General features: G+C 39.1%; 1 protein-coding gene across 1 annotated transcript; it reads left to right on the top strand.

Moving 5' to 3' along the window:
• The first annotated feature begins 10250 nt into the window (after window positions 1–10250).
• gch2 (GTP cyclohydrolase 2) lies at window positions 10251–14772 on the top strand. The gene is made up of 6 exons (XM_012854068.3): window positions 10251–10675; window positions 12453–12562; window positions 12671–12726; window positions 13225–13256; window positions 13701–13785; window positions 14021–14772. Exons 1-6 carry the CDS (start codon window positions 10375–10377, stop codon window positions 14148–14150), a joined length of 714 nt encoding a protein of 237 aa, XP_012709522.2. The 5' UTR covers window positions 10251–10374; the 3' UTR covers window positions 14151–14772.
• Window positions 14773–16466: the final 1694 nt, after the last annotated feature.

The following is a 16466-nucleotide window of genomic DNA, read 5'->3' as shown; positions in this document are numbered from 1 at the left end:
ATGCGAGAAAACCCTAGGAATTCGGCTTTCACTGCAGTAAAATAATCTTCGAAAAATATAGAACAATAATTTTTTTTGTGTATTTCATGTTGACATTGAATGTGATAACCTTAATGTAGCCTTTAATACTATCCTAGACTCAATTGGTTTTGCTCAAAATGTGCATAAACAAATACATTCTTGCAATCCTACTTTGGATCTTGTGCTGCCATATGGCATTGATTGTGAAGAATACAGTAAGAAATAATATTTCCTCACAAGGCTGTCCTATCTTACCATTTTTAATAACCTTTGAGTTCAATGTAACCAAGTTCTCCAACCCCAAGAAGGTTTGATTATAGCAGATCTTTATCAGACAATTCTGTATCAAACTTTAAAGAATGTGTCCCCCTTTTAATTTCCTCTGCATCACAGAAACACCCAGCATTGGGCAGCAATTTTATTTCTTGCCCTTCACAAATTGATGCTATTGTTGATGGTGTTACTTCCTCATTGCGTTAGACAACATGGCCATCTTGAAATAGAAGGTAATCATTCTTAGGAAGCTGACTCCCTGGTTTAATCCAGAAAATGTTAAGAGGAATCCTACCTATCCATCCATCCATCCATCCAGTCTCTTCCGCTTATCCGGAGTCGGGTTGCGGGGCTAGCAGCCAGGGGAATCCCAAGGTGTTCCCAGGCCAGCCAAGAGACATAGTCTCTCCAGCGTGTCCTGAGTCTTCCTCTGGGACTCCTCCTCCTACCTAATCTGAAAAAAAAAAAACTTTACTGCTGTGTAATAAGACCCGTCAAAGAGTTAGAGCAGCATATCTCTGTTGCTCCATCCTTTCCATTTAGTCATACTCAGTAGTAATAACTTCATGGGAATTTTTATAAACACAATTGATTCTATTAAAAATAAAATCATTGGCATCTTCCTAAACATGATGCCTCCAACAGTGCCTCAGTAAATGAGGCAGTGTTGGTGGCATCTTAAGAACCTGATCTGTGTTTGAACTGTTTAGACCCATCAGAGCTTTCTTAGTTATCTTAAATTTTAGCTTAATCTAAACCTTCAACTTGTATGTATAAGCTATTTAAGTAAGTATTCTGTTTGATTAATACCTGTATTTTATTGTATTTTATACATGATTAATTTATCTTTAGTAAATGGATATGTACCACAGGATTTTAAAGTAGCTGTTGTTAAACTTTTACTTAAGAAACCTTCTTGTGATCAAGATGACTTTATAAATTACAGACCTATATCTAACTCTTGTGACAGTGACGCAACACAGCTCACCATCGTCAGGATGTGAATGGGTAAATTGTAATGTAAAGCGCTTGGGTTTTTTTGATTAGTTAAAAGCTCTTAATCTTCCTTTCTTATCTAAAATTCTTGAGAAAATAGTTGCTAATCAAATAATGAGTAATGACCTATTTGAAAAGTTTGAGTCTGGCTGCAGAGCTCATCATAACACTGAAACAACACTAGTGAAGTGATCAGTATATTCTCTAGAAAGACTTGAACATACTGTAAGGATTAAGGGAAAGCATTAGGCTGGATTAAAGTTTATCTGTCTGAAGGTTACAATTTGTTTATGTTAATGATAAGTCTACTTCAAACTTTGGAGTACCACAGGGTTCAGGTCAATTCTGTTTACTATATATATATATATATATATATATATATATATATATATATATATATAAATATATATATATATATATCCTGTGGTACGTCTCCTCTGGAAGAGGCTCTGGTGCAGATATGTCTGCCAGGTCTAATGTACGTAGAAAGTGGAGGTGGGGCTAATCCATTCAGAACTTTATAAATTAAACAACTATTTTTAAAATGGATAAAATTTTCAAACTTGAGCATATTATATTTTTCCAAAATATAGTTATAGTTAATGTGTTCTCTTATTTTTTTCCCGGTTTAATGAGTGAATAATAGAAAATGGCCTTTCTACTATCTCATATTTGTGCTCCATGGAAGCATAAAGTCATGGATTAATAAAAGTTCACAGAGACTGACAAAAATGCAGTTAAATAAATTTTATACATATTGTTAGTGATGCCAATAATTATGGCACTATGACAATCAATTAATCTGTAATATGGGCTTTTAACTCCATTGATTTATTTATTTTTTTTCAGATTTATAACGTATTACTTTCTTAAACCTTCAGTGTGAGATTATGAAACCGCAATAAAAGACATATTTATTTCATTGACTTTTACACATCTTTACCAGGGGTTATTCGGGACCGTATTCTTTATTTCCTATCTATGGGTTTCGTCTCAGTTGCTGGATGCAAAATAAAAAAGTTAAGGTAACTACATGTGGGTGTGACAAAGTGGTTCAGTTTGTGTTCACCATTTGTCCCTTATTCTTATTTCTCATTTCCTTTCTGTAGCTGGCCATATTGCTTAAATTTAAACATTAATTTGCAGCTCTGCTCCACTTACTATCCCGGGTTTGTTTGTGTTTGCATTGGGTTTCAGTTTCCATCTATGTTTAGGTTAAAGCTACTGTTGGATTATTGGTTGAACTTGTTTATTTGGTTTCAAAGTATGTTCATATTTGTTTTCCTTTATACTCACCATTGTTTGTCCCTGGTAGATCTGCAGCAGGGCAGGAGTATGGGAGGGGCCGGCCCAGTACTTCCTGCTTAAATGTCTGATTGCCGTCAGTAATTGTCTGGCTGGGTTCTACCAATTAGAGGGTTTCTTTTTGGAGTAGTGCTTTGTTTTTCTTTAAAGTAACTTTTTGACTTCTCTTGTATTGCCTGGTTTATTTTGCAGACCATTTTATTATATAGAGGAGTTTGTAAATCAGATTAATAATTGTATTTTTGTTTTTCTTTTTAGTTTTCATGTGTTTTCCTTTTCCCTGTTTAATTGTGGTTTGGTCCACTCAAGTGCAGGTGTGTTCCCACTTGATTATAAAACAGAGTTCTTGGAAGCTTAGGGGGAAAAGAAAAAGAGAAGTGTTCAGAATTCTGTGACAAATAAAAGTCTTCAGAAGCTGGAACTGTTGACTGAGGCTGTTTCTTCAGTTCACCTTGCTGACCCTTGACCTCACTACCTTACAGTGGGACTAGGAGAATACAGGCTATACTTGTGGTTGCAAAACACTACTCCATTTTCCCAGACGCCTGGCGGAAAACAAGCAGAGCAACCTTAATAATGTCATCAGATACAGGAAGTTAATTTAACAGTGGTGTTTACAGGAAAAATAGGCCAGTTGATCTATTGTTTACTGAATGGTTGTGTAAAAACCCTTGGGTTAGCTCTTAAGAATGACAAGATTATGAAAATTGCGTGTGATTTATAGTGACACACCTCTTTGAAAGTGTCTTATTAAAACTGTTATGACTGTCTTCTCTCAACTCTAGCAGGCTGATGAATCAAGCCGAAACATCCCAGCTAAAATTAAAACAAGAAGATAGTATCAAATAAAAATCCCTGTCTGTGGTTTTACTTGTACCATCCTCCCATTTTTTAGGTTCTAATTTCAACATTTAGAACTACGGTGTAGAGTTTGTAATACAGTTTGAGAAATTATTATTTGATCTGGTCTAAAGTTACTTTTTCCAGTTAGTAGGCATTGACTAAGTAAAAGATAATTAGTTATTTTGTGAATGGCAGCCCAAAGCCTTTTTAGTAATCAATCACCACTTTTGTGAAGCCAGCTTTCAGTTTAGAGTTGGAAATATTTCTTAAATAAAAGTTGCAGTTTGCCGTGGCTCAGTTAGATTTTATGTGACTGACTGAGGTACTTTGGGCATCATTTGATTAACTGGCCCCACATTCTTTTGCCAAATAATCCCTTTCCAAAGTATTCATACCCCCTGAAGTTTTTCTTAATACTTAATGCTTTTCTTAATTTTTTAATAGGATTTCAATTTCATTTGATAGACCAACATGAAGTGGTGCGCAATTGTGAAGTGTAAGGACATCAATAGGCCTGTCACGATAACAAATTTTGCTGGACCATAAGCTGTCCCAGAAATTATTGCGATAAACGATAACATTGCCATTCGGAGACAATTTTCAACCAATACAATGATAATGGCATATTAATGTCGTCTTTTGTGCTGTTGTACAGCTGTGGAATTGACGTTTGTGACAGGTTTGTTGCTCCAGGCCATTCGTATTGGGTGTCCAAGGTTTGCAACATTTTTCAAAATGCCGGCTTTTCAATTAAATTAAAAGTCAGCCTCTCTTTAGAGATGACGAGAACTACAGCGTCTCTAAGTGCACAGCGATTTGTAACGCTCTTTCTGCATTTGGTTTGGCAATTAATCTCTCCCCTGATTGTAGATTGTCAGGAAATGGAGATAGCCCACTGGTTATAGTGTTTTTTTCCCCAGCTGGGAAAAACTGCATTGGGTGATTACATAAACAGATCATGTGCCTGGCAGTTTGAAAGAGGAAAACAAACAAGCAATGCAAACGGAAATTATAAATCGCATTTAAATTTATCATGCGATAAATTGTTTTATTGCTCATGGTGACAGGCTTAGACAACTAAAGGCCTACATGCCACTTATTTGTTCTTCATAGTCTCGCTTAAAGATGATCCTCGACTCATCTCTTTTGCAGTCTTTGACAGCTTTTCTTCTAGGGCTGCCCAGAAAAGCATCCACCGTAGGGTTGCTGTGTTCAGAGCGATATGGAGTGTTGGTTTGGGGTTTTTCACTCTAGCTGTGGATTTCTGCACCTCCTCTAGCGTTAACATGGGCCTCTTGGCTGCTGCTCCGATTAATGTTCTCCTAACCAAGTCTGTTAATTTCAGTGGACTGCCATATCTCACTTGGTTTGAATTAAAATGTTTGTGATTCCAACACATTTAAATGTTTCCCTTTAAACAACTTAAGTGTTGTTTTAGCAGCATGCTTCAGCTCATTGACCTGTTGGGATGGTGAACCTCGGACCCGGTCTCAAATCACAGGCAGACTGACTGGTTTTGCACAAGAATATCCCTGTATTACCACCATCCATCTTTCCTTTGTTTCTGAAAAGTTTCCCAGTCCCTGCTACTGAAAAACGTCCCGACAGGATGATGCTGCCACCTCTATGTTTCACTGTGGGGATGATGTTCTTGAAGTGATGCAACATGTTAGCTTTCTATTTGAAGATGATGGATCTGATATGGTTACACTGCAAAAACGGAACTAGAAATAAGTAGAATGTTCTTAAAATGTGTTTATTTGTCCTTGATTTGAGCAGGTAAATAAGATGATTTGCCAATGGAATAAGATTTTTGCACTTAAAATAGGAACAACTCATCTCCATCATCTTATTTCAAGTGCAGGATGTCTAATTATCTTATTTTAGGGGTCAAAATACTCATTCCATTGGCAGATAATCTTATTTACATGCTCAAATCAGGGATAAATACACAAACTTTAAGAACATTTTACTTGTTTTTAGATCCGTTTTTGCAGTGTAGGATGCCCAACCAACCCCGGATAAGCGGAAGAAAACTATCTATCTATCTACACAGACAGGCAGATATTGATATTTAATGTCATATCACTTGTTGGAATAGATTTATGATTTTCCAAAGGAGCACTAACAGTGAGGGAACAGAACAAGCTGTTCCAGACATCTCTCCACGTTAAATTAGTTCTTACTGTGGCCACGTGCTGCCTGACCAGTAAATGTCAGATACATTTATAAAACACTCATTTGACAGCCTATGCCGACATTTTCATGTCTGTGGGCTGTTAGGTTCATAAACACTTTAAAAATAAAACAGAACAAAACTCACTCCTGATAGAGCATAACTTTGATCTTAATACTATTATTTGAATTGTTAATTTTTCAGAGTGGACTGACAACACAGTAAACTACAGATGTATCTAAAAAAGACAAAATGGCTGCAAATGTTGGAATTTGTTGACTGGTTGAATTGGAGCCCTCGCATGGCAAAGACCCCAATTTCAAGCACATAGCCCTGTTCACAATGAGGCTGAAGTGAGGATTGTTCCAAAAGCTTAATGTTAGCCTGCTTTTTTCTCATTTTAAAGGCAGTTTTGACCTGTGTTTGGGATCATTGTCCTGGTGAAACCTTTAATAGTGACCAAATATCAACCTACCAGCTGTTGATTGAAGTCAAAGTTCAAGAATTTGTATATACTCATCCTTGTTTTTGTTTTATTGACCTGGTGCCATGCATCACTGGTAGAAAAGCAGACCCTTGCCATGCTGCCACCAAGGTACTTAGTTTGTAAAGTGTTCTCAGCTCAACTGACTAATCCTAACATTGTGTATGTAATGTCCTCCCATACAGATTTTTTTTGTTAGGCTTAAATGTATCAGTTCTTCAAACCCATTTTATCATCAGAGAAAAAGAGTAAATGCAAAATATATCTTTCAAATATTTTTTATTCAATTAGCGAAAAGCTATGGAAACCAATCTGCTCTTCTCAAACCATTAATTCAATGATTTAAAGTGTGACAAGAGAAGGAAAAAACAAATCACTGTCGATGTTGGCAGCTGCACATTTCTGTCGATCTTAAAGGCATTGATTTTGGAGCAGAGAGGCTTCTTAGCCCACATTGATGTGAGGATGGTTTCACTGGATAGTCACACTGGCATCCCTGCAGTACAGGTTATATTAGGCTTGCTCTCAGTGGTATCTGGATGCCTCTGGCAAATTCCCCTCCATCTTAAGGGGAAGGTCATTAAAATAGGGCAATGGGCCCAAACATACCTACGTTAAACTGTTTTTTAGATTGATCAAGCCGCCCCAATCTCAATCCTACAGAACATGAACAGAAAAGACCTCAGTTGGAAACAGTCCACACAGGCTTCCCAAATGCAGTGTGGAACAAAGTTTTGGTGTAACAGGAGACACATTCAGAGTTGTCTGACCACAATGACAAGAAGAATGTTTGGACAAGTCAAGAAGAAGCTTTCAAACCTAAGAGCAATGGACCAACTGTATGGCGACGGCATCATCATGCTGTGGTGCTGATTTGGTGCTAGTAGTACTGCTTCATTGCACAAAGTGGATAGAATAATGAAATAGGAAAACTAGCTCCAAACTCTGCTAGCTCTCCTAAAGTCAACTCCTAAAATGTTAGGATGTTGGAGAGAAAATGGCGCTTAACACCTCTAAAAGTATCCTACCGGATTTGGAAAAACAGTCTACTGTGTTCTAAAAAGACCCTTCCCAAAGGCAGAGCAGCTTTGTTCATTATTAATAGAGGAGAATTCTCTTTAGTACAGTTGCCAAACTTACACAGAGTCATAGCACTGTTGATCCATCCATTCACTACCTCTCAGCAGTGATGACTTTATGGATTTATTCCCTTTGATCAATGCCCCTATTTTAGACATGATTAGACTTTCTTTCAGAAATGTATAATTAATAATAATAATAATAATCTGAACTTTATTGATCTCACAATGGAGAGATCCACTTCTACATTTAACCCATCCCCTTGGAGAGCAGTGGGCTGCCACTGTGCAGCGCCCAGGGAGCAATCTGGGGTTAAGGGTCTTGCTCAGGGACCCAGAGTGGCAGTCTGTTGGATTTGAACTTCCAAACCTCCAGGACCAAAGCGCAATGCTCTAACCACTAGGGCACCACTCCCCTATATGTACCACAGGCTTTTAAAGTAGCTGTTATTAAACCTTTACTTAAGAAACCCTCTCTTGATGAAGATGACCTATATCTAATCTTCTTTACTTACCTAAAATTTTTGAGAAAGAATATCAGACAGCATGAGATTAATTTCCACTGTTATGCTGATGACACTCAGCTATATTTATCCATAAATCCTGACAAATCAAATCAGTTACTTTGACTACAGGCATTTCTTGATGACATCAAAACCTGGATGACTTTAAATTTCCTGCTTTTAAATTCTGACAAGACAGAAGTTGTAATTTTTGGACCAGAGTCCTTAAAAAATAAACTTATTTATCAATCATTTAATCTGGATGGCATTAAATTGGCCTCTGGTAATAAACTAAAAAAATCTTGGAGTTATTTTTGACCAAGACATGTGATTTAAATCCCATATTAAACAGGTTTACAGAGTTTCCTTTTTTCACCTCAGGAATTTTGCCAAAATTAGAAATATTCTGTCCAGGGGTGATGCTGACAAACTAGTCCATGCATTTGTGACTTCAAGGCTGGACTATTGTAATTATTTACCATAAGAAAGTCCACAAAATGCAGTTCAAAGCCTTCAGCTGATCCAAAATGAGGTAGCAAGATTTGAAACTCAACAAGAGGGATCATATGTCTCCAATTTTAGCTTCCCTTCATTGGCTTCCTGTTAGAATAGAACAGAATAGAATAGAATTTAAAATTCTCCTTCTAACGTATAAAGCCCTTAATAATCAAGCTCCATCATATATCAGAGCTCTGATTACCCCGTATGTTCCTAACAGAGCACTTCGCTCTCAGACTGCAGGTCTGCTGGTGGTTCCTAGAGTCTCTAAAAGTAGAATGGGAGGCAGATCCTTTAGCTATCAGGCTCCTCTCCTGTGGAACCAACTCCCAGTTTTGGTCCGTGAGGCAGACACCCTGTCTACTTTTAAGACTAAGCTTAAATCTTTCCTTTTTGACAAAGCTTATAACTAGAGTGGCTTATGTTACTCTGAGCTATTCTCTATAGTTATGCTGCTATATGCTTAGGCTCCTGGAGGACATCAAGGTCTATTTTTCTCACTCTGCTGGGATCTCCTCCTGTTCTCCAATTTGCATTGTTTTCAACTTTTAACCTTATGTTCTCTCTGTCTTTTGTCTATTCACAGTAGATACATCTGGTCTGGCGTTCTGTTAGCTGTGACACCATCCATTGGGCAGATGATCTGCCATTACCCCATTAAAAGGATTTCTGGATTTTATTATCCAAAAGTCATACTTGGAATTTTTCTTTTTTAGTTTTTCCATCTGAGTTTACTGAGTTCTGATTGCTAGAACTTCAAAGTAAGGTAAGGGGAGAGGCTTAAAAGTCCGTCTGATCTTCACATGTTTGAACTATAAAGAAACAGAATAGGCTGCTACAGTTCTGTAAATACTATGCTTAGTGTCACTAAACAATGCTTATTGCCTATTTCAAATGTAAAGGAACAAAAAAAGCAGATAAACGGCACACTAAATGTGACCTAAGCCATGCTTATTGCCTATTTTAATTGTATGGAACTGAAAATATAGTTACTGAATGATTCAGTAAATTAATATTTTAATTAACCGATTCCAGTGGCTCAGTATACACTCAAAATAATCGCCGTTCCCATTGCCAGTAAACGGGACTTTTTTTTTGGCTTTCTTCTTGCTACTCTGGTTCTGGTCTTGGTTGATTTGGCAGTAAAGCCAAAATCTTTCCAACGTCAGATGATGGATGCTGGTAGAGCTCCGTGAGATGTCCAAAGCTTAAGATATTGCTTTATAACATAACACCGCTTCAAACCTCTCCAGACCTTTCTCTCCCATGCAAGAAAGGGGTCCCTGAGGGCCAGGGTTGAGAACCACTGGTTTGGGTTTTATTTAGGGGTACAAATTTGAAAAGATAGTAACACAAATACATAAAAAGCCTGAAAGCTCAATAATTTCTTCAACTGTTTAGAGTTTTGCACTTACTTTGTGTTGGTCAATCACATGAAATCCCACTGAAATACACTCGAGTTTATGCTTGTAACGTAAGAGGACTGTGTGGAAAGGTTCAAGAGGTAAAAAGAACAAACTTGCGTAAGGCGCCGTATGTGCATGAAAATGCTCCTTAAGTTCATAAGGTTACATCTTCAGAGAATTCGTTTACCTCTTTCATTTCTAATTTGATTTTAAAACGAGAAATCGGTGGACGTGAAAGTTCAAAGGATGGTTTGCTCTTGAAAAGTTTAGCCCTTCGGGAGATCAATTAATCCACCGTTTCTAATTATTCACAGAAGGGAGATTTCGGTCAGGAGTGCCTACCACTGTGAAATCAGTCATCATAACCTTAACTTTCCAAAAAAGAAGCAGAGAAAAAAAATGTATCATGAGTCTCATGAGTGTTTTAAGGAAACGAGTGTTGGAAAGTCTTGCAATAGCTATAACCAGAACAGATCAATTGGAGACGCGCCTAATGGATTTTGTGTCAAGTGATGTCAAATGCAGAAAATCTCCTGCATGCTCAACCTCACGATTTAAGGAGGGGAAGGGGGGTGTGCGGTCCGTGATGACCCTGCTGGTGGTTTTGACGTAGACGCAGCAAACCTGGTGAACGACTCCCTGCGGGCTTTATAAAAGCAGAGCGCACAGAGAGCGCTCCCAGCCAAGCAGCTCCGCCGCTCTCCTCAGCTTCAGCTTCTCCTCCTGTCTTCTTCTTTTTTATCCCCCCAAAAAAACCCCCGACAACAAACAAACAAACTCCAAAGCCGACATGAATTCTCACTGCAACGGGAAAGCCGGAGAGACCGCGGTGGAGGAGTTCCACTGCAACAACGGCTTCGCCGACCTCATCATCGACACCAAGAAGTCCGCGGTGGTCCACCGCAAGCACGACGAGACGTCCCGCAAGGAGGCCGAGGACGAGTCCCGCTTACCCGCGCTGGAGGCCGCCTACACCAGCATCCTGCGGCACCTGGGAGAAGACACGGACCGGGAGGGGCTGTTGCGCACGCCGCTGCGCGCCGCCAAGGCCATCCAGTTCCTCACCAAGGGCTACCATGAGACCATCGAAGGTGAGTTTGACACGATTCACCTCTGCAGGTGGCCCAGGAGACTTGTGCTTGTCTCGTCGCTTTAAAGGGAGTCCTCATATAATAGAAATTGGAAGAAGGGAAGTTTCAGAATTCAAACAATATGTCTATTTATAAGTCTATTGACACCGGCCCAAGGTATAAGCGAAACTAGCTGCTGCTTTGGGTCCCAAGCCCATCAGGTGCCTCAAATAAATGCAATCAATTTATACACACAGGTTTAAAATCTTGATATTTGTTAGACTGTTAGAAATTAAAAGATATTTTAATTTCTAACAGTCTAACAAACATTAAACATTCAAATATAAGAATTACATTACATTTTTTTATTGTTGTGTTAATACAGTTTTAGTCTGATGCTATAAAGGTTTATTATTTTCTCTTTGAGCTCAGTTTGTTCCCAAATACGTCCCAGCCAATAATAACCAGTTATCCCATCTTGCTTTCAAGCTCAGTCAAGTAAACGTAAGCCTTCCTCCCAGGTTCCACTAAACCTAAGCGTAGTTAGTGGTGGGGGTGTTCTTAACAGAAGGAGGGGCCCCAAATGTCCCGCTGGCACATGAGATAGACCCCGACAATGCCGCAGTCAAGGTGATTGGTCCAAGGAGTTGAGTTGATGTTCATGTTAGCCTACTGGATGTTAGGTCCAGGCCACAGTGACAGTTTATATTAGTTAAGGATTGCCTGTAATGCAGGAATCTCAAAATAATTAAATCATGACTGAAATTATTTGGTATAAGTTATATATTTTAATTGATCATTTATATTAATAGAAGGATTTTATTTCCAGTTATGTTTGACTTGATAAATGATTGCATATATATTTATTTTCCTAGCATTTTAATCTTTCGTACTGCTATAGAAAGAGAATGAGACAAGGATTAAAAGTATAACTCAAAACTTTGCTGGAGCCTAAAGGTCGCTTTAATCCAGCTCCGTTTCAAGCCTTCTTTTGTACGTCTCTGTAGTTTAACTTTATTTTTTTCATGGTATTGTATTGAAATGCCGTTTTTCTTGAAGGCGCACCTTTAAGTTACCAGCAACAGTGCCAAAACTTGTTTTGCTATTCAAAGAATGAGAATGTGTTAAAATTAGTGAGGGAAAAACTAAATATTTCAGGTAGTTGTGCATGCATAAGTAAATACTTACCAAAAATATGCTGAAAGTACCTTTTTCAGCCTTAGCAACATCCATATACACTTCTTGGTTGAGAGACAATGAACACTGCTGGATTCATGAGGATGAGAAGCTTGGAGATTTTAACAGAACCCCCTTTTTGGCTGCTCCTTAAAAGAAATGTTTTTTTTTATCGAAATTGAATTGTGCTTTAAAGATGTTTCATATATATATATATATATATATATATATCATCAAAGCGTCTCTTTCTGTGTTTCCATATATATATAATTAAGGATTAGAACAATTTAAATTTTTGTTTCCTGTTCTGGTTTGTTCCTTTCAAGTATTTTACATTTTGTTTGAAAAAACATTAAATGGCCCTTTAGCTTACTACCAGAAAACTTGGGTGAGGAGCAACTGATGTAAATCTTTATTTTTTTAAATCTCTTGTCACTCCTCGTGCCGAAAGAGCTCCCTGGACAGAGAGCCATATCAAAGGCACTCACTGGTTGCTAATGCAGAGAATTGACAATGATGGCTTACATCATCCTATAAACAGTTATAAATCAAGATGTCTGGATTTTATCTAGCTTTATTTATTTATTTATTTTATTAAGAGTGTTTTTTTTTTACCCTGCAGACATCCTAAACAATGCCATTTTTGACGAGGACCATGATGAGATGGTGATCGTGAAGGACATAGATGTGTTTTCCCTATGCGAGCATCATTTGGTGCCATTCTTTGGAAAGGTAACGCGTTTATTTGTGTTTTAGGCAGACAAGAAACCAAAAAAACACCCATCGAATATATGCTAGGTCCTTTGGTGACCTCTGCTCTTCTTCTTTCTCTCTCTCCAGGTTCACATTGGCTACATTCCCAACAAAAAGGTGGTGGGCCTCAGCAAGCTGGCAAGGTAACACAGCGCTCGTCATAACTTCTTGCTGTCAATGTATGCGTCTGTAGTTAGTGCCGGGTGACTGCATTCTTCTGTTATCTCAGCGCTTTGACCTGGAGGCTTAAGAGTCTGAGCCCGCTGGCCATCATCTAGTCCCTTCATCTAGCAGAATGACAGGCACAAGTCTAAAAGCTATCCGCGCCGAGCCATGAGAAAATCCTTTCAGACCTGTGGGAATCGTAGTTATTATGACAGCCTCTTTTGTTTCCTCCTTCCCCCTTGAAAATATCTGAGTGGATCTGAACCCACAAACGCGGGACGACCGCTCCGGAGCTCGTGCTCGTCTTATTCTGAGAACTCTGTATGGTGAATGATTCACAGATAAAGGATCTATAGAGTTCGGAGGCCCCCGTTGGTCAGCGATCGATGCGAGTTTGTGTTTATCTAAAGGATTAATCATTATTACACTTGATCTGTAATGAGCCCTCTGCTTTGTTTGTGCTTTGCCTTCTGTAGGATTGTGGAGATCTACAGCCGGCGGCTTCAAGGTAGGTTGAACACTGTGGAACTTGTGGAACTGGGCAAAAATCTTAAATATTAAGTGCAAATAGAACAGCTGTTTGCAGCTTTTTTCCTCCAAACGAAGATTTCTCGGCTTAAATCCTAGCGAGGGTCTGTCTGCAGGAAGATTGGCTGTTTTTCCAGTGCATGCATGTGCCCACTCTTAAGTATTTCATCCAAATGCATGCATGTTTAGTCATTTGGCCCCTCTAGATTGCCCTCACACATGAGCGTATAGCTGTTCAGGGTGAACCCCACCTGGAAAAAGATTAAAGATTAAACGGGTATATGAAATGCAAAAGTATAGGTGTCGTCATGGTTTGGGATTTTCTTGTTCCCAGAGAGTGAGAATAATTCATTTTTGTTGAAATTATGACAGCTCTATCACAAATACTTGAACAACAAACATGCTTTGACTCACTTTCTCTCAGTTCAAGAGCGTCTGACCAAGCAGATAGCCATGGGAATATCTGAAGCTCTGCAGCCTAGAGGTGTGGCTGTGGTTGTAGAGGCAGCGTAAGTATTCACACCACACACACACACACACACACACACACACAACCCATATCCTCAAAAGTAAAAGAAATGTTATTGTATTGGGCCATAAAGCACCACTGTGTTCAAAAGTGGAAAATTCTGTGGTGTTCCCCTTTAAACGCATTACCATCGTGCTTGATGGTTAGTTTGATTCTCCAGCTGTAAGTCTGACTGATCACACTCTCTCTCTCTCTCTCTCTCTTTTTGTCTTCAGGCACATGTGCATGGTGATGCGTGGCGTCCAGAAGATGAACAGCCGCACGGTGACAAGCACCATGCTGGGGGTCTACCTAGAGGACCCCAAGACTCGGGAGGAGTTCCTGGCTCTGACGATGCGTGTCTAACGGACCTTAAAGCGCTCTTCGTTCCCAAGAAGAAAGCCACGGAACCACTCTGGGTTCTGCATGCGACATTGCTTGAAATAAAAGAAAAAAAAAAATATTTACACACATAAACAAACAAATGGGAAAGAGACACCAAGTTGCTGCTCAACCTCCAGCCTGTTGAGTTGACCTCAAAACACCGAAGCCTGAGAGATTTTAGTTGAAATCACTGTGAACGCGACAAAGAAAATCTTGGTGCCTTTAATACATGATATTCAATCTTACGCGGCAATATTGTAATGAAATATGTAAGCTGAGTGCAATACTGTACCATGGCAACTTAGGAAACGTAACAATTTATATTTGTCTTGTGTCTTTTCCGATGGGAATTTCATTGGTGCTTTTCCAAAGTGTTATTTCCGTACCTTGATACTGTGTTCAGCATTCACTGACTTTATCCATTCAACACGCTATTTGTCATTTATAAATACTTTTTTAGAATCTTTGCATTTTGGTGACATTTTGCGAGACGAATCAAATGATATCTAAAGTCCAAAGAATAAAGCCAATTAATGTAAATCTGTGATCAAAGATGATGATATTGTGTTCTGAAGTCTTAAATAAAGCATTCAAACATTAAAAACATCGTTGATCTTTTATTGCCCCTAACAGTCAGTTTGTGTGATAAAGAAATTGACTTTGATTAATCCATAAAAAAAGAATAATTCCTCATGTCCATCTTAATGTGATTTAACACGTGCTGGAAGGGTCCCAGTCGTTTGATCTAGGAGCTATCATCGTCCTTTTTAAACACTTGACTGTGTCCAAGCTCTCAATTTGAGTGAAATGTAAGAATTCACGGATGGTCCCGTTTTCCTTGTGTCCATTTTTTACAACATTCCAGCTGCCGGTAGGATAATAAGCCCACAGCATGATACCGCTGCCACATGGTACAGTCCTCTTAGGTTTGAAAAAACTCTCCTTGACTCCTTTATGTCCTGGGTTGATTTAGTTTTCTCAAGAAAACACTTCATATGTCCCTCTGGGGAGCTAAACAAATCTCTCAAACTATAACGTCTTTACAGCGGAGGCTTCCTCGCCTTATGTGCAACATCAATGGTGGCGCAAAGCTCACTTCACTGGGGTCAGTAGTGCTCTAGGATGTGAACTCGCAACCTAGGAACCACCCAGGCTGAAACTACCAGTCTATTTCCTTGTATTACAGGTCTGAGTTTGTGTCAAATGGCTGAACTCCTACAAAACACTGCAAACAAACAGCTGCATGGAATGGATATATGTTAAAACCAGGCATCGAGCTTATGGGCTGGAACCATTAAACCAACCAATTTAAATGTCAAGAAGTCTGGTCAAATATCCACCCAAAGGCTTAATGATGGATGCCAAACATATGTGATTGAAGCACAACTCGCTGAGGAACATTTGGCAAGTTGTTAGTTTATGAATAATAGCAAATCTGTGTGGATAAGAGAAAAACTCACAATGAAATAACTGCACTAGAGAAATCAATGGAGTTGCTATATAATCACTTTCCACCCTGGGGAAATAAATCTCTGCAAATGCATCATTAAATGCACAGAATTATATTGATCCCCATGAAGAATGTATGTAAACCTCTGATTGGAACTCTCTCCAATTAGTTTCATAAAAATGCTTAAGCAGATTAAAACTATCCAAAACCAGTTTGATCCACTGGAGGAGCAACTAATGTCTATGAGGATGTACTGTCTGGGCCCATGTTGTGCTAAACATGCTAACTATTCAATAATGGATGCGTGCAGAAGACGAACAGGTAGCACACGTATTCTCCAGGACACAAGAGTTTTAAGATAGTGGTTCCCAACCTTGGTCCTCAAGTACCCCTGTCCTGCATGTTGAAGACGTGACTCTGTTCCAGCTCATCTGATTCAGACCTGTACAACCTACGCTTCATGCCATCAAGTGCCGCAAAAGCCTCTTAATCATTCATTAATTTATATGGTGTGAGACAGCAAGGAGACACCTAAAGCATGCAGGACAGGGGTACTTGAGGAGCAGGATTTGGGACCACTGTCTGAAGGTACAGAGCCTTGTAGAAGTATTTAAAGCACTGTAGCTCTGGCGGTATGTGAACCTCAAGTTGTTTCACGTCTTCGGCAGATTTGAACAGGATTGTCCTGTATTTATCTCCATCCAGCTTCTCTTGTCGCTGGCTAAGAAGTAATCCCTGCAGCTCGATGCTGCCAGATGTCGCTCCGCCTAGCTTCACTCACATCCATCTGGGACATCTCCCATAGAGAGTGATTTCTCCAACCAATTTCATTGTCTAGCCAATCAGGA

Source organism: Fundulus heteroclitus, chromosome 10 (genome assembly GCF_011125445.2).
Source record: "Fundulus heteroclitus isolate FHET01 chromosome 10, MU-UCD_Fhet_4.1, whole genome shotgun sequence".
Lineage (NCBI taxonomy): Eukaryota > Metazoa > Chordata > Actinopteri > Cyprinodontiformes > Fundulidae > Fundulus > Fundulus heteroclitus.
Note: the sequence above shows the minus strand (reverse complement) of the source record. Positions and strands in the feature narration are given on the sequence as shown.